Source organism: Astyanax mexicanus, chromosome 3 (assembly GCF_023375975.1).
Source record: "Astyanax mexicanus isolate ESR-SI-001 chromosome 3, AstMex3_surface, whole genome shotgun sequence".
NCBI classification, from domain to species: domain Eukaryota; kingdom Metazoa; phylum Chordata; class Actinopteri; order Characiformes; family Acestrorhamphidae; genus Astyanax; species Astyanax mexicanus.
In genome coordinates this window covers 36,883,707-36,906,819 of record NC_064410.1, presented here as the reverse complement: position 1 = coordinate 36,906,819, position 23,113 = coordinate 36,883,707, and the positions used below count along the sequence as shown (strand labels likewise).

At 35.9% G+C, this 23,113-nt stretch overlaps 1 protein-coding gene across 2 annotated transcripts in view; it reads right to left on the bottom strand.

Moving 5' to 3' along the window:
• Positions 1-23,113, bottom strand: part of npr1a (natriuretic peptide receptor 1a) — a 124,363-nt gene that overhangs the window by 17,545 nt on the left and 83,705 nt on the right. Inside the window, exons 6-16 of one of the 2 annotated variants that reach the window (XM_049476449.1) lie at positions 19,765-19,859; positions 18,932-19,067; positions 15,330-15,414; positions 12,775-12,895; positions 12,062-12,136; positions 9,867-9,944; positions 9,185-9,289; positions 8,259-8,330; positions 6,398-6,557; positions 5,094-5,249; positions 1,020-1,178 (exon numbers count right to left, since the gene is read on the bottom strand). In XM_049476449.1, the coding sequence (XP_049332406.1) occupies positions 1,020-1,178; positions 5,094-5,249; positions 6,398-6,557; positions 8,259-8,330; positions 9,185-9,289; positions 9,867-9,944; positions 12,062-12,136; positions 12,775-12,895; positions 15,330-15,414; positions 18,932-19,067; positions 19,765-19,859 (1,242 nt within the window). The remainder of the gene's footprint in view (positions 1-1,019; positions 1,179-5,093; positions 5,250-6,397; positions 6,558-8,258; positions 8,331-9,184; positions 9,290-9,866; positions 9,945-12,061; positions 12,137-12,774; positions 12,896-15,329; positions 15,415-18,931; positions 19,068-19,764; positions 19,860-23,113) is intronic. The other variant, XM_007228521.4, reaches the window with a different exon arrangement.

The window sequence follows — 23,113 nt, the reverse complement described above, 5'->3', positions numbered from 1 at the left end:
GCTTTTGAAAAAATATATTTTATAATGTTTGTGAAACTATTTAAAATATTTAGTTTAGCAAAAAAAGGCTGTGTTAAAGTTGTTTGCGTATCTCTTTTTATTGTTTTGATTAAATTCTTCAGCTGTTTTTCTGCTAGTAATGTATGAATTTTTATATATTGTATATATAGTATTTAAGACCACCTTCATTAAGTTGTGAATGCAGCCCAAAAGCGGATATTCTGAGTTTATGAATTTGTGAGCTTTAAAACTTATGCCTTTGTGTTTGTTTCTCTGCTTCTCAACTGTAAAGGCGGGAATTTGTAGGTAGGAACACAAGGTTCAGTTGCTGAGGTCGGTTTAACCATAACATGCAGTCAAATTTCTAGGGAGCTACAGGCTATGCCGCAGACTACGGCATAGAATATTTGGTAGATTAGGCTCAGAAGCATAAATCAGCTTTTAAGGACCAGAAGCAAAGTGGATTTGTCCACTGGATACCAGCTTGTCCAAAAAGTCTAATGTTTCAACACAAAGTGGAGTTCATGTATTTTATTGTTAACTGATTTAAATTCCCATCAACTTAGAGTACTGAACCTCAGCTCTGTTTGCTACTATGATACAGCTTAACCCTCAAGCTTATTTTCCTTAAATGTAGAAAACCTTTTTTTATGCAAAAAAAATCCTTCATTCATAAATGAATGTAAACTATAATAACAAGAAGTAAAGAAAATAACTGGTAAATGGTTGATTTACTGTATATTAGGTGCTATTTACATGGTTACATTTTCAGAAGTATGGTGTTATCCCTGTACTAACCTATACGGCATTGCTTCTTTCCATTTTTTCCATTCTGCTTCACCTGTTCATGTTCTTATCTGTGCTTCACCTCGTCTTCCCTCAACGTGACTCAATCTGTGTCTGAACATGCTGTCCTCTCTCCCTCTCTATCTCTCTCTCCTGCTCATGTTCACTCTTTCTTTGTTGCTCTGTTCATCTCTTCACTTTTCATTACACTTATTGTGAGATTCTTTCCTTACCGCCTTCAACTCCCTCTGCGCTACTCATCACCTGGCTCTGTGCCAGAAATGTGTCTCCTGTGTATGCTTGATCTCTTGCCTCCCAATTTCTCTTATTCTCTCTCTCTCTTTCTCTCTCTCTCTCTCCCTGTGTATCTGATTTTTTTCTCTCAACCACACCTGTGGAACAGTACACACACACACACACACAAACACATATATATAAATAATGCAAAAAAAAAAAAATCTTATTCATTTAGTCTTAAGGGTTTAGAAATCAGTATTTGGTGGAGTAGCCCTGGTTTTTAAAAACAGTTTTCATGCATCTTGACATGTTCTCCTGCACCAGTCTTACACAATGTTTTTGGATAACTTTATGCCACTCCTGGTGCATAAATTCAAGCAGTTCAGTTTGGTTTGATGGCTTGTGATCATCCATCTTCCTCTTGATTATATTCCAGAGGTTTTCAATTTGGTAAAATCAAAGAACCTCATCATTTTTAGTTGGTCTCTTATATATATATATATATATATATATATATATATATATATATATATATATATATATATATATACAGTTGTGGTCAAATGTTTACATACACTTGTAAAAAAACATAATGTTATGGCTGTCTTGAGTTTTCAATAAGTTCTACAACTCTTATTTTTCTGTGATAGAGTGATCGGAACACATACATGTTTGTCACAAAAAACAGTCATAAAATTTGGTTCTTTCATAAATTTATTATGGGTCTGCTGAAAATGTCACCAAATCTGCTGGGTCAAAAATATACATACAGCAACATTAGTATTTGGTTACATGTCCCTTGGCCATTTTCACGGCAACTAGGCGCTTTTGGTAGCCATCCACAAGCTCCTGGCAAGCTTCAGGTCGAATGTTTGACCACTCTTCTTGACAGAATTGGTGCAGTTCAGCTAAATGTGATGGTTTTCTTGCATGAACCCGTTTGTTTAGCACTGTCCACATGTTCTCAATGGGGTTTAAGTCAGGACTTTGGGAAGGCCATTCTAAAACCTTAATTCTAGCCTGGTTTAGCCATTCCTTTACCACTTTTGATGTGTGTTTTGGGTCATTGTCTTGTTGGAACACCCAACTGCGCCCAAGACCCAACCTTCGGGCTGATGGTTTTAAGTTTTCCTGCAGAATTTGGAGGTAATCCTCCTTCTTCATTATCCCATTTACTTTCTGCAAAGAACCAGTTCCACTGGCAGCAAAACATCCCCAGAGCATAATACTACCACCACCATGCTTGACAGTAGGCATGGTGTTCCTGGGATTAAAGGCCTCACCTTTTCTCCTCCAAACATATTGCTGGGTGTTGTGGCCAAACAGCTCAATTTTTGTTTCGTCTGACCAGAGAACTTTCCTCCAGAAGGTTTTATCTTTGTCCATGTGATCAGCAGCAAACTTCAGCCGAGTCTTAAGGTGCCTTTTCTGGAGCAAGGGCTTCTTTCTTGCACGGCAGCCTCTCAGTCCATGGCGATGTAAAACACGCTTGACTGTGGAGACTGACACCTGTGTTCCATCAGCTTCCAAATCCTTGCAGACCTGCTTCTTGGTGATTCTTGGTTGACTCTTGACCATCCTGACCAATCTCCTCTCGGCAGCATGTGATAGCTTGCGTTTTCTTCCTGATCGTGGCAGTGACACAACTGTTCCATGCACTTTATACTTGCGTATAATTGTCTGCACAGTTGCTCTTGGGACCTGTAGCTGCTTTGAAATGGCTCCAAGTGACTTCCCTGACTTGTTCAAGTCAATAATTCGCTTTTTCAGATCCACACTGAGTTCCTTTGACTTTCCCATTGTAGCTTTTGTAGCTGAGTCTAATCACTGGGTCAAATGAGCCCTATTTAAATGGGCTCATGAGAAGTCAACAGCTGTAGTCAATCAGAATCACTTACAAGAAGTGAAGAGGCCATGACATGAAGCTAATTTGATTGACACAACTCGCTACATCACCAAAATTGACAAATTTTGTTGCTGTATGTATATTTTTGACCCAGCAGATTTGGTGACATTTTCAGCAGACCCATAATAAATTTATGAAAGAACCAAATTTTATGACTGTTTTTTGTGACAAACATGTATGTGTTCCGATCACTCTATCACAGAAAAATAAGAGTTGTAGAACTTATTGAAAACTCAAGACAGCCATAACATTATGTTTTTTTACAAGTGTATGTAAACTTTTGACCACAACTGTATATATATATATATATATATATATATATATATATATATATATATATATATATAGTGTGTGTGTGTGTGTGTGTGTGTGTGTGTATGTGTGTGTGTATGTGCGTGCAGATGCTAAATTGTAAGTGTGTGAGAGGCAGGCCCTGTGCTGCTGACAGAGAAGGAATATAAATAAGGAGGATAAAAGCGGAAGCTCATTACTGAACACCTTTCTGACACACACACACACACACACACACGCATGCACACACGCATGCACACACACACACAGGTGAGGAGCTCAGGGAAGAAGCAGAGGGGAACAGGCTGAAACAGAGTGAGATGAGAGGAAGGTGGCACAGACAAGGATGTGACTGGAGCTCTTGGTGTAATTAACCTTTTAGACACCATGTGATAAACAGCCTTATTAATGCCCTCTCTCTCTCTCTCTTCCCCCTATCTCAACTGTAATAAATACATTCTTTCCCCCATCACATTCTACCAGGTCTACTGTGAATACTGTTGGGTGTATGTGTCTTTGCCCTCTGAACTATGCTCTATTCAATATATAGTGCACTATATTGGGAGTCTCTCATTTTGTAATTTGGTGTCCAAATCATACTGATGCGAGACAAATGAAAGGAAAGGCCAGCATACACTGAACTTTCAGAAGGTCACTGGTCTTTGTAATGAGGGCTTTCTGCACTGCAGCTCTAATATAATATCTCTTTGTATGTAGTTGGACATATAGTTTTTTCTGGCAGTCTCTGATCAGATTCTGCATTAACAATCTTAAGTACCTGAGGGACACCTGCCCCATATTTTCCCCTACATATTACACAATGTCAAATGCCTCGAGCTAACGTGTGCTTATTTAGATTATTTAGACTATTTTCAGACTAGCTCATTAAAACAAAATTGAACATATTTAATCATGTGGACATTTGAGCCTTATTTGCACAGAGAGATGATGCTCTAAACTAATAAACTAATAAAACAAAAAAATACTTTTAAACATATTTTGCCATATGTAATGAACAAAAATGGAACAAACATTTATTTTTTTTAGGACTCCCTCTGCCCTATGGTATTTATCCACTTGGCCTAAAAAGCCTCAATTAGATATCTACTATAATCATCTACTGGAAGAACGTTTTTTCACATTCCTCCATGCAGAATTCTTTCAGCTGTTTGGATGGTCTTAACATTTTCCCAAGCACCCTTTGAAACAGTAAAGAATTAAAACAGGTCCTACTTTAGCATAGCAGCACCAAAAAAATCAAACATTTGCCCCTCCATGCTTTACGGTAAGTATGCATGCGTAAATGTGTTAAAATAATGTGTTTGTTTCGTTTGCACCAAACATGTTGTCTGTTACTGTGTACTAAAATATATCTTTGAATTTGCCTTTTTTAGATCACACTGTTCCAGAAGTGCACACCTACAATGAAAAATCAGGCATGTGCAGTCTTTTTCTGATAGGGAATGCATGTACCTTGGGTTATATATTTTCCATTGTAAGAAATATAGATTAGGGTACCATTATAAGTAGGGCTATGTATTGGCAATGTCTTATCACGATTCACAGATTATGATTCAATATATTGGAATATACTGCAATACTGTATGCAAGGTGATATTGTGATTGTTTAAATAAAATAAAACACATATCTATAAAATGTCTATCTACATGCAGTCATAACAATGGGATCTAACAGCAGAGTAAACAATGTTATCTTGTGGTTGGGTTTTAACCACAACATTTACATATGAATTAATAATTATATGTAAACTAATAAAATATTGTAATGCAATACAATATTTTTGTACACCCTTATTTACCAGTATAGTGTCTTTCCTGGCATGCACAAGATTTAGTATGTATGATTTCTTACCTTTAGGGCTGAATGGGGGGCTGTCCAGGTAGAACACGCCTTTGAGCAAGGCCAGTTCCTGTAGGATGATGCCGAAGCTGTAAACATCTCCCTTCTGTGTACCACAGGGTTGTCTGTTCTCATCCCGCATCAGCTCTGGAGCTGTCCACAGTTTTCCTACCCACACACATAAATGCAAAATCTTTATGACAATTTATTTCTTCATTTTTTAATATAATATAATATAAAGATATTGATATGAACATTATAAAAGCCACAGCCTGTGGTCTATGTCATCACACACTGACACTGCCAGGCTACGGTAGTCTGTAGTGCTCAGCTGTTTCTGCTCGGTTTAACTGACAGAAGTGAAGAAAATTAACAGAATGTAGATATTTTTGCTCAAAAGCTTGCTTAGTAAAGTCCAAATATAATAAAATAGTCCAAATAAAATACAAAAATGTTTGTTTTTTTCATAATACATCTTTCCATTGGTACAATCTGGCCTTTTATTATGAAGCCAAAAATGGCAGATTAGCCATAATGGCTAGTAGCTAACTGGCAATACTAACTGTTTTCTGAGCTTATTTGCTAATATTTGATAACAGATGGATGGCACTGTGCTGGGTAGTTTGGGTAGGTTTACGGTTTAATTTGACAGAACTAATTTTTTGCATGTTAAAATCTGCTTTTTAAAAGCTGGAAAGAAGACTACACCTGACATATGCTAATATGTCATATGCTAATCTTACATGTGACAAATTTCATTTTTACCAGTTTTCTGTTTTAAAATAAATGAATACATTAAATAAAATAAAATCTCATCAATACCCCAAACATTGCCAAAACATTGTTAAAGCAGAAGCTGCTGAGAGCTGCTGTCCAGGTTCTCAGACTTACTCATCCACATACAGTCATGTTCTATATAATATTCCTATACTGTAATCATAGATTTAATGGCTAATGTAGATAACTAGGAATTAAAGCTTTCATTCGTTCCACCAATTAAGATCATGCAGAGAGAGTATGGTAAAATCAACATTTTAGCCTTGTCTCGCATGTGACTCTGCACCAATTTGTACCAAACTGTTGCTTTCACACCAGGACCCAAAAGCAAGGTTTTTTAGTTATTTAAAATTCAAAGCGTTTTTTCCAAACAGGCACAAGGAACCATGTTTCGGTCTACATTTTGTCTTATCATTGTGGAGACGTTTGGTCACACACCCCTCCACATGCAGATGTGCTGCTGCAGGGTACTGTTGTTTCTGTGTGTATGTATGTATGTGTGTGTGAGTGTGTGTATGGTGCAGGTTTAAGCGACTCACGTGCATAGTAAGCATGCGTGTCTTCCAAGTAGCTCTCTTTGCGAAAGCTGGCCAGGCCATAGTCGGTGATCTTCAGCACAAAGCGGCTGTCTACCAAGCAGTTGGAGGACTTTAGGTTGCCATGGGAGACGATCACACTGTTATGGAGAAATGCCATGCCCTGTGTAGTGAAGAGCCGACGTTATTCATTCAAAATAACCTTTCTGAAAGCGCCCATTAGCAACAACACCGTGTGAAATGTTCATCTTACAGACCATTTTCTCTCTATTCCAGCTCTGCTCTTTACAGCACCTTTTTATGTTTGCTCCCGTAAATGTGTGCCCTCAACATAGCTGGATCTTTTCATCGCTCTTAGTCACGCTATGTTATCAGTTTTTATGAAATCAACCCAGAGAGGGAAAATTAATATACAACATGATATACACTCACATACAAATGTCATGTTTTGTGGAATATCTGAATAAAAATTAAAAGTTATTCTTGAGAATAATGTGAGAGTAACACTACTTTTCTCTACGTGCATCAGACAGAGAGTGCATGCATGCTTTTATGTAGTGGGACAGAGCAAATGCGCGAGTGAAAGAAAGAACAAGAGAGAGACTAAGAGAGGGAGTGAGAAAGAGAGAGAGAGAGAAAGGGAAATAAAACTGAAAGAGAGAGTGATGTGAACCTCAAGGTAAATAAATGTTAGCTCACTAGTGCAATCAGGACTGTTTAGACAGGGTAAGAATGAATCCTGAAGGAACTGGAACCTTGAGGTATTTAGAACAAAAAGCATGTCACAGACATCTCATTAAGACCCCAGGGAACTGGGTTAATATGCAGGAAATGGGGAATAATATGTAACAATTAACCTTTAGAAACCATGATTATTCTCAGAATTACTAAAAGCATATTGTCATTTTATTTCAATTATTTTGCAATCGCTGCACATTGAGAAATAGACAAAACTATTTACTGTTATGTGTACACAGTCAAGTATTGTTGAAAGTAAAACATTTATATTCTTGCTATGTTTGTTATTATTTACAATGACAAACTAAACGTTAAAACTGTCTATTCAAATCGGAAAATCAGTAAAGAACGTAATTTGAATGCAAATGTAATCAAATAAGTATATAAATAATCTGTACTGTAAAACAACCATGGCAACTATAGATTGCAAGTGTTCAGACCGACCTCCTGTGTCTCCGCCTTAGTGTTTCACATGTGTTCATTTGTAGCTCCAACCCCTTTTGACCTGTGTCCAGGTGGTTCCTGTTTCATGTTAGTTCTGTGTATATATAGTCCTTTTGTGTAAGTGTCCCTGGTCGGTTCTTGTATGTCTTATCATCAGTCAGGTAAAGTATTTTGTTGTTTTTTCAAAATACTCTATGTCCTTCATAACTCATTGTTTCTTTAGTTCAATGTTTGCTTGTTTTGTTTTCTTGTACTTTTCGAATAAATACTCGCAATTGCATCTGCATCTGCACCTACCTTGCTGCACCCTACCTGACATACACAGAATTGACCATGCACGTCTTTTGTGCCCTTGAGCAAGTGGCTACTTGCAAAAATGGACAATTTTAATTTTCTGGCTATTAAATTATTAGAATTGCTCAGTAAAACAATTGTATTGTAACTCTTGTTACTTTTTACAGTATTTATGTTTATTTGCCTCTTATTGATGAGAAAAATTGTTTTGATAAATGTGCTTAAGTGCCTAAAATGTTTTATCAGTACAGTACTCTATATACAAAATCGCATAATTGGCAAAATCTTATGTTAAATTTAAATGTGTTGAACAATGAAACAATGAAATCAATGTTTATTAGTCAATGAGCGTAACAGGAAGCATTTGTCTCTGGTAGAGTTCACTGACCTTTACAATGTCATTTATCAGAGAGTAGCGAAACATCCAATCCAGTGTGATGCTTTCAATCTCCATGAGGTCCTGTGGGTTACACACACACACACACAGTCTCAACCATTTGCAATTACAACTAAGCCAATGCTGAAGGGAATACTTTTTAATATGTGTGTACGTATGTGTTTTTTGTGTGTATATGTGTGTGACATATGCTAATAAAAAAGTATGGACATGATTTTGAACACTGACAGTCACACAGAATTGCTCAGGTGCACACAAGTCCTATACTCTGTTACACTGATTTTGAGAAGCAAGAGAAATTGTGTCTGAAGGATGTCTCCTTTTTGTGAAGAACCACAAACAATGATTTGATCTGTCAAAAAATAGTGCCTCAAAGACCCCACAGCGCTCTTCAAGTGATGAAGTGGGCTGTGGAGTGAGGAAGTTCAGGTGATGTCATGGCAACACCATCACCAGATTTTAACCCCATGGAGATCTTGGATGATTTTGCTGAGAAATGTGTTGAGAGGAAAAACACAGAGTGTACAGAAGGTGCATGGAGAACATGGAAGAAAAATAAAATAAAACGTTAATATGAAACAAGAAAAAATAAAATTAAAAACAATAAAGTACCTTAGACTTGAATCCTGCTTGTGCTTTCATTATGAAATGTTTACCACACAAAAAACATTTTTGTTTTCCCCCGAGGAGTCTTATGAATGGATGGAATCTGATATAACTATTTGCATAAATTAACTTTTATTAAAGTTAATAAGTTATTCACTGTAAAAGTTTCAGGAACTTCCATTTGATGCAAGTGTTCCAAAAATATTTTTTGAACCGATATAGAAGCAAACTATTATATTAACAAAAGGTTAACATAATGATTGAGGTTACTGTAACACAGGGAAGTTATGTGTGGATGTGTTTGCAGGTACCTGCAGGCTGCCTCGAGGACAGTACTCAGTGAGAATGCAGATGTTTGGGGCATCAATGCAGGCTCCAATAAATCTGTTCAGGTGTTCATTCTGTACGTCACGCATCTATAGGAGAAGAGAAGTGAGGAGAGAAGAAAAGAGAAAAGAAGAAAAAAGAAACAAGATGAAGAGAAGAAAAATTAAGATAAAAGAAGAGAAATCATGAGATGAGAAGGGAATAGAATGTAAGTTAAGGAAAGGAAAAGAATGAGGCAACAAAAATACATCAAAGGAGGGAAGAGATTAAAGAAGAGATAGAAGAGAATATATGATTAAAAAGAGAAAAGATGAGAAAAGATTTTTAAATCAAATTAAAAAATACATGATAATAGAATACAAGAAAAGAGAAGATGATATAAAAGAGAAGAAATGATAAGAAAAGGCAAACAAAGAGAAGAAAATATAGGATAAAATAATACAAGAGACAAAAGGAGACAAGAGAAGAGACAATAGGAAAATAAGAGAAAAGAAGAGAAGAAAAGGAGAAGAGATGAGAAGGAGAAGAAAAGAGAAGAGAAGGAGAAAAGAATGAGTCATCAGTCCTCATCAGTCTGTCCCAGGCTATTAACCTCCCACAGAATGTCATATAAACTTAATTATTCCAAAAGCACACGGCAGAAGGAGGCAGTGAACACACACTCACATGTTTGAGTTCAAACAGCACTTTCCTGGTGAGCTCGATGCGTTTCTTGTTGACATACTTAATGGCTGTAATGTTTCCCTGGAGAAGAAGCACATTAACACATGAACATTAGTTTCTCTCCATCTGCTCTGTTAGCTGCCAGACAAATCACCTTCAGTGAGGAATAAACTGTTTATTCAGACTCAGCCCACAATGGAACTTCATGGAATTGAACAGCAAGTAGCTTAACATACTAAAAACATACCACAGCAAGAGTCACTGGGAAATAAGTGTACATCAAAACCCTGTTTATCTAGCTTAAAATCATATGAAGTGGTGTGTCCTAGCGTTTTCACAACAGTAAAACAGTTATTCCATAATAGAAATAAAAATATCGTATTTTTTATACTATAATGCACCGGATTTTAAGGTGCATTATCAATAAATGTCTATTTTTTAGGAGCATTATGCAATACGAGTAAGGAACAAGGGTGTTGCCATGTTTTCCTTCTAAATCAGCAGTGGGTGGTGAGACCTGTAAAGCTAAGCTAAGTAAAGTAAACAAAACTTTAATTATTTTAAAAATATTTTCTTTCAAAGTCAAACAAGTGTTGGATGTTAATCTACACAGAATCCTTTCCTGAAAACTGTTCATTAGGGTGAGTAAAGTGCTTCTGTTTATTTACAGTGAGCTCAGATTCGCAGATTTCCACTAAGGCTAGCCGTGGTTAGCGAATAATGCCATCCAACAGTGGATGGCACTGAGGAACCCCGAGTGCTCCGGTAAGCCAAGGTGATATTAGCTAGCGGTTCCTCCCACATAGCTTGTTTAAACCAGGTAAACGCACAGACTACAGGCTGATTTACTCACCTCTGAACGGCAAAAGAGCTAGCGCTTAGCGGCTAATGCTAATACTGCACCAGTCTCGGTGCTGGAGAAACCTCACTAAAACTCCTGTATAACACTGTACTTCAGCGGTGTGGATTTACTGCTCTTTACAGCCTGACTGGTAAAATTCATACATATGTCACACAGGATTAAAGGCACACTGATGATTTTTGGGGAAAATAAAGGATTTTAAGTGCACCTTATAGTGATAAAATTTGTTCTGAGTTTGCTGAAAACATGAAAGTCAAAAAAGTAACTTGTGGCTAAACCATTCAAATCAAAGTCAATTTAAAGATAATCTAAAATAGTGTTTATTTTATAGAATGTCAAAATTGTACCACTTCAAAAAAGGCAACTTAGTAGGAGAAAGATAAAAACCTCACTATTTAATGGAAGTGTAACAAAATTGTCTAAATTCATTTACAACATTTCTATTACTTCTGTCATCATGACACTTGACATAATGTAAAAATCAACTGCTGAAAATACTTTGAATTAAAAAAATGAAACACTGAGATACAAAGATTTTAATTTGTGATTACCTAAATGTATTTTAATCTTTGTGTCAGTACAGGCCTCTCTATTGTTTATTTCGTTGCTGACCATTTTTATGTATTTTTAACTACTCTGCCTTAGCCATCTCTTTGCTGGATTTACCATGTATGACCCTGTTTTGCCTGACTACGCTCTGGTATGTTTGTATTTTCTGCCTTACTGTTACTGCCCCTGCCTTTCCCTTACTACTCCTGAAAGTCTATCCCCTTTGTAAATAAACTGTGTTTAGTATCTGCGTATGTCTGGCCTGTGTCTGGCCAGCATGACACTTTGATAATTCCAACATCAGCTTGGATCAAAAAAACTTACTAAAACTGTACTGCATCCTAATTACTTTAATTATGCATCAGTTTAAGTTTAACAAGTCAATTCACTGATGCCTGGCCCAGCTATCAAACTGTCACACATTTATTCCACAGTCCATATGACTCATTCACCATTATGAGCAACAGCTTATGTTGCAAAGACTTTATCAGCACCTGTAAAACGTCAAATGTCAAACCACCATCCGTTAAAGGTCAAATGTCAGACCACTCCCTGAGAACAGGTGAATATTCACAACTGTCTTAAAGATTAAAAACTACAGAAAAAGACTAATTGGTTCACAGCAAACCAGACAGGTCTGAAAGCCCCCTAAGGACAACAGCAATTAGCGACAGTGATGACGCTCACTCTATACCAGCTAAGGAAAAGTGAAGGCTGTTTATACTGTAACAAGTTGATCAGATTACTAATCTAGCTACTAATGAAGAACACAAAACATTTCTCATACCTTGTAGTAGCAGGTTTTGGCGTAAATCTGAACGTTTCCCTCCAGGGTCAACAGAGAGCCATAATTGGAGCCTCTCTGTGGGCAGGAAATTGATTATGAAGTCACACATGTACACAAATACTGACTACTTCACCACGTACAAGCTCTGGAAAAAAATATGAGACAACTTAAACATTATGAGTTTCTTTAATTTTACTAAATTAAAAACCTCTGGAATATAATTAAGAGGAAGGTGGATGATCACAATCCATCAAACTAAGCTGAACTGCTTGAATTGTTGCACCAGGAGTGGCATAAAGTTATCCAAAAGCAGCGTGTAAGACTGGTGGAGGAGAACATGCCAAGATGCATGAAAACTGTGATTAAAAACCAGGGTTATTGCACCAAATATTGATTTCTGAACTCTTGAAGATAATGTTTATGAACTTTCTTTGCATTATTTGAGGTCTGAAAGCTCTGCATCTTTTTTGTTATTTCAGACATTTCTCATTTTGTGCAAATAAATGCTCTAAATGACAATATTTTTATTTGGAATTTGGGAAAAATGTCTGTAGTTTATAGAATAAAACAACAATTTTTACTTTACTCAAATATATACCTATAAATAGCAAAATCAGAGAAACTGATTCAGAAACTAAAGTGTTCTCTTAATTTTCTCCAGCGCAGTATATGACTGAGAGTGTATCTGTATGTGTGTGTGTGTCATTTCTCACCAGTGACAGGGTCAATCTGCTGCAGGCTCGGCGCAGCGCTTTGTCCAGGTTGCTTATCTGAATGTCCTCCCAGTAAACCCTCCACAGCTGAGCGGCCAACTCGTTCTCCAGCTTCACCTTTCTGACGGACAGGACGCAGGGGGTGAGAGGGACGGAGCCAGTGAAAGCAAAAGAAAAGAGAAACCGCAAAAGCACAATGAGAGAGAGGAAGAAGGGCAAGACGAGAAAAGAGTATGATAGAAAGGTGGAAAGAGGTGAAAAAAAAAACAGAGGAAAACAAACAGCATATGTGTAGCAACCAGGAAGGAGGATTATGGTAGTGTTAAAAATACTGTAGCATTAGCTTTACATGGAGAAAGTGAAGCACTGTAACTGTAATTGCTGAACACTGATTTATTCACATCAACATTGCAGAATACATGAAAAAGTGCACTTTAATTTGAATTTCCGAGCATGGCCAGTGTTTCAATTGATAATACAGCAAAGCACAAATACAGGGCCAGTTTTACAATCCTACAATAACTCTCTGGGGTCAATGAATGTGCAGATGCATCAAATCCCTTGTTTTTTGATGATTCTATCTATTTTTTTGTAATAACACGGTAAAGTTTAGAAACCCAGCTTCTGCCTCTCGCGGTGTCTAACTGGTGTGTCTGGTCTGCCATTCATCTGTAATAGGTGGAGTCATATGTTTGTGTGTATTTTGTGTGAAACTCACCAAAGGACTTTTGTAACCATAAAATGGTTGAATGACTTTGAATGGAGCCTCCCTATTAAACTAATTAAAGCTAGAGGATTTCCAATCTAAAAGCAATACAGGTCTAATATTGACCACAAAATAAATAATAAAAAAATGACCCGATATGATCCCTTAAACTATTATGTAAATGTTTAACCACAGAACCCAAGCTTACATGTGTTCAAGCCTACATCAGTCTGTATTGTAGGCTTCATAACTTAGATATGATACTCTTATCATAAAGAACAGCTGGACATTTTAATCTTATCTAAATATAGCAGTGCCATTGACCTGTCATCAAGTATCAGCGAGTAATTAATGTTTTTGCTCTTTTAGATAAGTACAATGTTTTTGTTTTACAGTTTGAGCATGATGCTAAGATGTAAGAGAGGGAAAGCATGGTGTCAGTTTATATAGAAGCTTGCAAAAGTATTTATACCCCTTGAACTTTTCCACATTTTGTCACCTTACAACCACAAACTTGAATGTATTTTATTGAGATTTTAAGTGATAGACGAACACAAAGTATTGCATAAGTGTGAAGTGTAATGAAAATAATACATGGTTTTCAAAACCAGATATGTTTTATGACCTAACCCTGCTTTAAATTTCTCCACAGCTTTATTTCTGACCTGTCTGGTGAGTTTCTTGGTCTTCATGATGCTGTTTGTTCACTAGTGTTCTCTAACAAACCACTGAGGCCTTCTCAGAACAGCTGTCTTTATACTGAGACTAAATGACACACAGCTGGAATCTATTAACTAATTAAGTGACTTCTGAAGGAAGTTGACTGTACTGGATTTTATTTAGGGGTTTTAGAGTAAAGGGAATCTTTTAAGATTTTTCCCACTTCACACTTATGCAATACTTTGTATTTGTCTATCACTTAAAATCTCAATAAAATACACTTAAGTTTGTGGTTGTAAGGTAACAAAATGTGGAAAAGTGCATGTATTAGTATTAGGAATAGTATAAGGCTACCACTAATTAAAGACAAATAATTAGGCACAGGGGTTTTATAGCAAAATAAATAATAGAACCATCAAGACACATCACATATAACACACCAGCTTGTTTGTTGACCCCAGAGGGTTAGGCCTAAACCAAGACTAAAACGCTTTCAAACTCTGCTGACACTGCAGTTTAGTCCAAGATTAGGCTTAATACATGTCTAGTAAACTACACTATAACACTAAACATCACACAACAAGCTACCATGTCCTTAGAAGTGTGTATTCCAATAAAACATATACCGTACATAAATATTATATAACACATTGTGACATATTAAATAAATAAAAAACATCAATACTGATAATAATTTAATAGAATCATAGCTTTCAGTAATTACACATCTAGAATAATGTATACAAATACTAAAATCACTTTGCATTAAAGAAAGGAGAAATCATTTCTGTGAGTAAATGTCAAGAAAAGCTGTGTCAGACCATCTCTCTTTCTATTTTACTAAACGAAATTTGATCTCTCTGAGAAGCCATCAGTAACATGGAGAAGGAAATGAAGAGAAGTGAAGGAGTGTAAAAAGGTCAAATAAACAGTTCAGAAGAATACAAGGGTTTCAAAGCATGTGTATGTGAAAATGAAAGCATGTTAAGGAAAACGTTGGGTCAGAAAATGACAAGCCAAAGTAACAGAAGCAAGCACAAAAGCAACAGAGTGAGAGCGAGTGAGCGAGAGACGAGGGGTGACAGTGAGGATAAATGAGGGATCAAAGTGGAAAGAGTGTGTCAGAATCTGTAAACTAAAGGGAAGTGTGTGTATTGATGCTCACTAAGAGGTACAGGGCTTAGCTGACCTGTAGATGAAGACGGTGACCGTAACGATGATGATAAAGATGAAGCACGCCACTATAGAGATCATCTGGTGCATGGTGACCGTTTCTGAAATAAAGGTCAAAATAATACATAGACATTACAAATACATAGACAAATATTTATTTTAAGTCTGATATTTGTACTGTAATAAACAACATCATAGGAATCTGAAAAGCTCTACAGTAGGACTGTAGCAATGTGTGCCACAGCAATGTGTGTATGCAATAGTCACATCACAGAATCTAGAATGTTTTCTCTAAATTACATTATTTGTATTTGGAATTTAAAATAATTGTCGTCAATAGTTTATAGAATAAAACATTAATGTTCATTTTACTCAAACATATACCTATTAATAGCAGAGAAACTGATTCAGAAACTGAAGTGGTCTCTTAATTTTTCAACAGAGATGTATATACGTTAAATTATTTATATTATTTTCTCAATCCCATTTGTGCTTATCAGAGCACATCACAGTACTGCAGCTATGACCTATAAGAGAAACATCTGAATTAGTTGTGTGATCATCTGAATAATGGCATATCATAATACACTTTGCTGTCTTTAAGTTTACAGCTTGTAAAATATATACAATTTAAATGCATGTACATAATTAAACAATTCATTTTTTAGCTACACTATAACTGTGTTCTTTTTTATTTTATTTTTTTACTTGAGACTTAAGACTGTTGGGTCCTTTCTGCCAGGTTATTTCACAGTTCTGGCCAGTTTTTGGGTTATTTTGTGTATCCAGCTGCTGCTAAAGTGACACAGTAAAAACCCAGCCAATGGGTTAATTATCAGCATTAATTAACAACAGTGCCAGAAGAAGCCAGTTGGAATAATTAAGAGCACCAGAGGAAGCCAATTAGAACAAAATCAGTTAAACAGCTTCTCGTCAGGCGGCTGTGAGGAGGCACGACTGAAAAGAATTCTATTAATGAAAACAATTAATATGTGTGTTTAATTTCATGTCAAAACAATGTTAAAACCTAGTTAACCTTACCTAGTTAACTCAGTTAACCAAACAAACATGTTAATGTTTGGTAGCAGCTAACGACACTGCCCTTCTCATGGTAGACTACATGTACCTTAATATCTTGATAATTTGCTTTGATTTTACAGCTGTTCTCTTATTATCTTTTTCATTACTCTGGATAAGGTGATATTTCTGTGTTTTGTGTTTTTTTTTATTTTCTAACCTTTAAATGCTGTAATAATCATGTGAAAATATCCACTACAACCTGAAAAGAGTGTCTATATTGATTAGAAAAAATTAGAGCATTATTAAGCATTATTTGATTGATATCCAGTTAGATTAAGAATTAAATTTTAATAGAAAAATAATGTAATGTAAATTTTTACAATTAATACAAACTAACCCAGGGCTGGGTTAAACTGACCATATAGTTGGGTGGTTCTGGGAAATTAATTAAAACTTTTTTTCTGAATCCAACATACAGAACTTTTAAATCTGATAATATTTCTGTAATATAATTACATTTAATTGCATATGATGGCATAATCTAAATACCCAACATAACACGATCATTTAAAACACTGTGAATTATGTGTGTTTTCATGTACTGTCCCTTTAAGAACTTATACTAATTGTGTAGTAACATGACTTGGCCTAGTCCAGTATGCGACAGAAGAAACATGGAGAAGAACTCAAACGCAGAGCCAACAAAGCAGCTTTTATCAAAGAAAAATTTAATGTCTGTTATTCAGTCAAATAATAGCCCATTAATCATATTTGAGATAAAAAAAAATCAAATTGATCATAATATTGATTTAAGGTCATACCACCCAGCACTACTTTTGGGCGACTTTTATGGTCAAGCGCAAGATCTGTTATCTAGCAACCCACCACAACGTTGTGGAAATTAGTGAAACTGCGTTGCTTTTTAAGTGGACACCATTTTGCTAGATGGACATAACATTGATTGTTTAAGATCATAAGCTTGCATTATCTTCTACAGTGAGGTATTTGTTCCCAAAACTTGATAGTGTTTAACTGAATACATTCTGCCTCTATCAGAGAAAATGTATCTGTGCCACTGGCTGCATCACAAGACCAAAGCATGAGCTTGCGCTTAACTGTAGGACAGCTGTTCTTTTCCTGATATAATATTGAGTAAAGGTTATACCACCCAGAACCTGGGGTGACTTTTATGATCAAGCACGAATTCTGTTATATGGCAACCCACCACAAGGTTGTGGAAATGTGCCAAACTTTGTTGTTTTTTTAACCACTTTATTCAGCAAATTCAAATGATCATTAACACATTAACATGCCTTGTCCTGTATACAGGCTACAGGTATAGGTGTTTTTTTAGCAGTAAAATACATTAAATACATTCTAAAAATTTGAGGGTTTTGAAATCTCTAACAGAACACTTGGGCTGAACACTGCCTGTTCACTCTCTGCTCGTAATAATAATTCCAGATCAGTAACAGCAATCAAACCAAATTCTGCAAATTTGAAAATAGACAAAAACTAGACAAATTATATTATTATATTATATTATATTATATTATATCATACTTTGACATTAGCAGATTTACTTAAATTTTTTTTTTTCTATTATGATTACAATTATGCTTTTCAGTAATGTTTCTTATCTAACATGAAAGCTTTTTATGTAATGCTTAAACAGAAAACCTCAAGATTTAGCGGTGTAATGTCAGGCAGACAATTGACAAAACTCCTGGCCTGTTAAGGAGTTAAACATCTTATTGTGGTATGTTGTGGAGTTATATTTTAGGATGTGCATTTGTTTTCTTGTCTATTTAAATGTGTTAATTCAATAAATTAACGCAGTAAATGTGAGAAGTACAACATCAAATGCAAAGAAACAAATAAACCAGTTTCCTTTAAGCACAACTACAGGGAGACAGCCTTGGTACAGAAGAGTAGAACAGAGAGTAGAAAAGTTGAAGGCAAGTTCCTCATTCATAATTCAAAAGCCTGGCGGTGAAGGTAAAACAGCCAGACACCCAACAGCCAGTGAGAAATATTTTTAATGGCTCTAAATGTCTGGCTGACATTTTCATGGTTTTGTGGTGCAAACAATCTCTAATGGCTGACAAGCAACCTGATACTGATTCTTGACGGGATAATTGGCCATGTGAAGTGAGTGACAGCTGATACAGAATTACAGTCCACATAAAGAGTGCTCTATATTTTACTGAACATTATTCTTTGACTTGCAATAAAGTGCAACCCTTTTCTGCCATATTTATAGCTTGTTAAACAGAACTTTCTGCAATTGGCCATACTTCAGTCTGATAAACTCTTTTATCTATTTAAGCATTCTTGAGTTGTCACGTTTCTATACAGGGTTCTATATCTCTTTACTAAAGTCTTCAATTCAACAGCTATGATTAACAACTGGCCAAATAATACACATTTCCATGAAGTGTTTAATTCCCTGCTACTATTATTGAGCAAGGATGGCTAAAATAACTGCAGTTTTCCTGACAGGAATGAGATGGTCACATAGGTGGTGAAGTGTAATACACATTTTTAAAAACAGTTAGAGTACTGGTTCATTTTAACTGTAGTGTGAACGCTGCTTACTGGCGAGACAGGCAGGGTTGTCATTCTTAAAGCCACACACAGGGATGTCAGGAGGAGGAGAGCCTTTCAGCCAATGGACCTTCATCCCTGGCTCCAGAACCATCTGTTTCGCACTACTGTTATACACAGACACAATCTGCAACAGAATCACACATACACACACACACACATTATATCTTTATAGTTTATTTAGGAATTATATTTTTATTGAAATTTAAACAAATGTAACATTTAATGTTAGTTAATTTAAAAACATATTTATTGGTCCATTTATTATGAAATTATCACAAAATGCAAATGAAAAAAAAAGAATGACATACACACATATTCATACACACAGTGTACACTCTAATCCCTTAAATCAGAATATTTTGATTTGGCTTTTCTGGTGGTTAATACGTTGCTGTGAAGTTGGCTTTGGTTTTGCTATAATGACCTTAGCTGAATACCTCGCTATTCCATGTGGTTGCTAGGAAAGTTTCTAAGGTATTTAAGGTGGTTTCTATGGTGATGTTATGCAAATGTAATTGGTATTTGAGGTGTTTACTAAGAAGTCTCAGGTTCTGTTTTTTCTATGTGTTGCCAAGAGGATGTTATGGTGCGGCTAAGGTGTTCCCCGGTGGCTGCTATATTATCCAAGGTGGTTGCTGGGTTGGTTGCTGGAGTGGTTGCTAAGGTATTCCAGTTGGTTCTGCTTTCTTTATTTTGGACGTAATGGAATTTTATGGCTGTCGCAAAACCTTACGCAGATAAGTTAGAAAGGCATGCTGCCGTGATTAAAAGTTCAAACATTACATTTTTTTTACAGTGTAAAAATGTATGTAAATAAATACCTCATAAACTCCTGATTCAGTGTCCGTCATGTCCCAGAGAGCAAAATCGATTTCACGATCGCCGTTCTCATCCATCTGCACCAGGCCTGTAACACCTATGCACATTAAAGAAAAGCAAACATAAAGAAAAACACTCTAATACAATAGTTGTGAGAATTCTTGCAATATATAGAGGAATAAAAAGTCCAAAACTGTTGTTACTGTGTTGTTACTGTTACATAGTGAGTAGAAATTGAACTGATCTCCAAAAGGTATGATGATAAAGATGAAATATTATTTTGATATGTTATACTAGCATAAAAAGGGCAAAGACTGGTCTATTTACATAGTCATGATTATATTGAAAGTCGATGAACTGTGTAGGCCATGGTAAAACCTTTAAGATTTTAAGGTATGTTTAAGATCATTCTCTTTTGTGATATCTTTTTTACAGTGAGATCTTTGTTCCCAAAAACATGCTGGTGTTAAATTGAATACATTCTGCCTCTATCAGTGAAAATGTATCTGCGCCACTGGCTGCAGCACAAGCCCAAAACATGACTAACACAAACTTGTGCTTAACAGTAGGACAGGAGTTCTTTTCCTGAGATTCTGCACCTTGTTTCTCCAAACATACTTTTATAACTATTTTTCAAAATATATGTTCCATGAAATGTTTCCAGTAAAATGTTTGATGCTGAATATTACCAAACAATGTTTTGCGTCATTATCTTATGATCAGCAATACAGATAATTCATCATGATCATGCTGTTTAATGCAAAATTAATTTGCATATATTTCAATTTATTTAAAAATAAATACTTAAATATTTGAGTATTAATTTTGCATGAAAACACCATGATCATAGTGACTAGTGAGTATTGTTAAACTTGGGAATAAAATACAACATCAATAAAAGTAAGCTGCCCAGAAGCCTTATGGGAACAGTCTGACAAAATATAAAATCATAATCACCTGGACTTTCCCGAGCTATGCTGTTAATAATCACTAACAGAAGGTCTGTGTCTCCAACATATCATAACACTTTCACTGCACTTCTGAAATGGCTGGATCACCGCCAGGGTCATTTGAGCTCAGCTAGCCCACGCTTACAATATGGGGAGTTCTGAGAGAACAAAGGCAGTTTTAAACAGATACTGTCTTGATATGTTGCTTTTTTACTTATTTATATTTATTATTTTTTACTTTTTTATATATATATATTTTTGTCTATACTTGTCTCCTTTGCGTGTGTGTTTGTGTGTGGTTTATAGACTAAACAAAACATTTTAACATGACCATTTTCTAACCTCTCTTCATGCCTTGGAACAAAACAAACTGTTTTTGTTCCTGTGCCTCTAAGACTTGCATATGTAAATGATCTTTGTTCTGACTGGTTGTCCTGAAATACTTCTAATCACAGTAAAGTGGAAAAACACTTAAGTTGTGCAGCAACAACAATCTGTAGTCCTAATTATTTACATATGTGGTACTCCAGGTGAAGTTTAAATTTCCAATGCCAAAAATCAATGAGATTTTGAATTTTCATTTTTTGGTAAAATATATGTTTAGAATATATATTTACAGTGCCTCTATAGCACGGTGCGCCATATAGTCCTTAAAATACGGTAGCTAAATTTTTATTACAAGGGAGATCTATTTACTTTTGGACCCAAAGGTTATGTTTACCAGGCTTTCTATTAGACCTAGTGGACCAAAGTCTCCAACAGATACTCAGTATTCATCTCCTGTGATGCCATTTATCTCATCAGAAAGAGACAAATTAGTTGATGCTGTCTCTCAAAAGGTCAAATCAATGCTCCACTCAAATGGCTGCAAAAATCAATGCTTTTGAAATCAGGGCTCAAGTGTGTAAAACATCTCAGATTTCCTCTAATCAGAGTGACCAAAAACCACAAATCCTTAGTTAATGTTGCTGAAAATAAAAATAAAAACTGTCATTATTACTGTTCCTCAACCGCCTGCTGCTGTAGTAAATATTAGGCTAATCAGTGTTAGACTGAAGCCAGTCATGCTGATAATGCCAGGTCCTCTACTCCCTGCTGATGTGTTGGTTGAGCATCAAAAGAGGAAGGTGGGCCTAGAGGCGCTGATCCATTCACTCTGAGCTTCAGGTGAAACCGAGGATAGTATTACAAAATGTTCCTCACCTCCACAGTCAGCTCTAATCACTCACACTGTACTGATGCACCTACACTACTACCAAAGAAACATTCTGACTCAAACACTGAAGGTCGAGAGGAGGATGCGAGTGTTCTGCAGTGGTTACTCACTGTAAAGATACAGTGCAGCCTTAAACCCAGTCAACCACTTTAAATCTGGATACTTCCAAAAGCATAATGTCCTGGTTTTTTTTAGTAATTTTTCAGTATTTAATTAATTTTTGGTATCAACACAAAATTATTTCTACACCTGATCACTACATCTGTCTTGTGTCTCAGGATTAAGTCACATGAAAATGCAAATGTAAATGAACCCAAATGCATTCTATTCTTTACGGTGCGGCTAAGGTGTTCCAAGGTGGCTGCTATATTATCCCAGGTGGTTGCTGGGGTGGAGAAAAAAAAAATCCCAAATCACCATCTCAGCTGGGTTTAGGTTAAGAGACTGTGGAGATCAAACACTTTTTGTTTGCTACACAATTTTATATATGTGTCCCTTAATTGTTTCCAAGTATTAATCTACAATGTAGAGAATACATTAAGTAACGAAATAAGCAAAAACAGTTAATCAGTCATTCTCATCAGCATAGAATACTGAAGCTGTAAAGTTGCACAACAGTACAACATGCAAAAAGCAGAAAAATAACAAGTGGTTGCCTCATATATAAGTGGATTGGCATATTTTTATCTCACACAGAAATTACAAAGAGATCACAAAAACAATTATTATATATCATGATTAATAAAAGAATATTGTTGTGATTATTAACATTCTTCACACACTGGTTTCCCTTTTATGGTGTGAGTAACCTGCTCTGCTCTAATTGGTTGGTTCATAGTGAAGCTTGATAAAACAAATCATAGCTTTGTTTCAAGAACTGTAATAGAACAGTATAAGTATTTTGTCAAATCATTCTCGATTCTTACAAGATACTGTAGTGCTGGTGTTCTGTGTTGTATGGTTAGCCATAATTGCCATAATTGGCTAGGGTAAACTTTTAGCCAAACCTCACTAATCCAGTGTTACTCACTCACATTTTGGGAAAGATTGGCTCAGAAAACTGACTACGAGCAAACACCACCACCATATTCTCTCAAAGTGGCCTTCTCATTTTAGCATGTTGCAGTTTTTTTGTTTAAAAGCCTTTTGTCAGTGGGCTGGGGTGTAAATACAGTATAACGAGCC